This window comes from Adiantum capillus-veneris, chromosome 17 (assembly GCF_014529385.1).
Source record: "Adiantum capillus-veneris isolate H3 chromosome 17, ASM1452938v2, whole genome shotgun sequence".
Taxonomy (NCBI): domain Eukaryota; kingdom Viridiplantae; phylum Streptophyta; class Polypodiopsida; order Polypodiales; family Pteridaceae; genus Adiantum; species Adiantum capillus-veneris.
Window position 1 is genome coordinate 156,318,949 of NC_140947.1, and position 1,489 is coordinate 156,320,437.

At 40.0% G+C, this 1,489-nt stretch overlaps 1 protein-coding gene across 1 annotated transcript; it reads left to right on the forward strand.

Moving 5' to 3' along the window:
• Positions 1-437: 437 nt before the first annotated feature.
• LOC147438378 (uncharacterized) lies at positions 438-1,145 on the forward strand. The gene has a single exon (XM_086486742.1). The coding sequence runs from the start codon at positions 438-440 to the stop codon at positions 1,143-1,145; it is 708 nt and encodes a 235-aa protein (XP_086342868.1).
• Positions 1,146-1,489: the final 344 nt, after the last annotated feature.

Here is a 1,489-nt window from a genome sequence, read left to right on the forward strand (position 1 = left end):
TCGCGAAAGGCGAGGCGCCAAATAGCGCGAGAGAGAACAAGGCATTCACTACAAAGTACTATTGGAACTTTATTGGAGTGCAATGAAAGGCAAAGCATGCATGCTGTACATGAAGGAAACTCTGAAGCCATGAATGTTAGGACAACAATGAACTTAGTAGAGGGAAACTATTCTAAAGTAGAAAAGCATTGTTTGTCCATCCGCTTTGAATATCCAACGTCTCTCCTTTTACATCACAAGTCTATAGCACCAGTTCTATCCAAAAAGTGTTTGTTGCACAATTTAGGAAGCTTAGATTATGTTTGCTCCAAGTGCGGAGCAAAGGCCTAGAAGGACGAAGGAAAGACTATCCAAACATTTGTGGGTAAATATTGCTGCTCTGATGGAAGGTCCAATTACTTCCTTTGAATGAGCCACCAAATGAATTGAAAGATTTGATGAGCTCAACCACAACAAGAAGTAGACAGTTCTTACAAAACATTCGAGGATATAATAATGCATTGGCATTTGTGTCTCTTGGTGCCCATATCGATGAGACTATTAATTATGGTGGGAGAGGTGTATACACTTTTAAGGTTCACGGCTCTGTCTATCATAGCATTGGTTCTTTAGCGCCAGCCGAAGGACAAAATGAAGTCCTACGCTTTGCACAATTATATTTTTTTGATACCGAACATGAGTTGAGCAACAGATTGCATCATGTTTCAAATTTAGATCATAGTATTCTAGAGTGTTTACAAGAGATGATGCATAGAGTAAATCCTTATGCAAATGCTCTACGATCTGCTGCTTCTTTGTCTGGAGATGCTATGGTATCCAATATGAGGATGGTTATTGCGGAGCATCGTTGTGATGGTTGGCAATATCTTGCTCCAAGGGGTTCTGAAGTTGCTGCAATTATGCCAAGACAAGGGGATGATAGATATATTGGCTATCGCGACATTGCACTAAATTTTCAACACGGGGATTTGAAAAGAATCTCCAGCATGCATCGAGCTTATATGTCCTTATTGTATGTTTTATTATTTCCAAGTGGAGAGGATGGGTGGCATCTTTATTTACAGACTACCGATGGAAAAAAATTGAGTCAAAAGCAATATTATGTCTTTCGCTTACAAGTAAGAGATGATACTGTGAGGAGGTAGGCTATTACAACAGTATGTCGTGGATGCTTATAGTACTCTAGAGGAGTCACGGCTTTTGTGGATTCGAAATAACCAAAAAACACTTCGTGGTGAAGTGTACCAAGGATTGGTTGACATGGTTGAGGCTAGAGATGCCTTAGAGAGGGCTGAAGGTCAAAATGTTGGCCGTAGAATTGTTTTGCCTTCATCTTTGTTGGAGGTCCAAGATATATGTGCCAACTATTTCAAGATGCAATGGTAATTGTTCGTAGTAGAGGAAAACCGGATCTCTTCATCACATTCACATGTAATCCACGATGGAAGGAAATAGATGATGCATTACTACCTGGACAAAGTGTCATTGA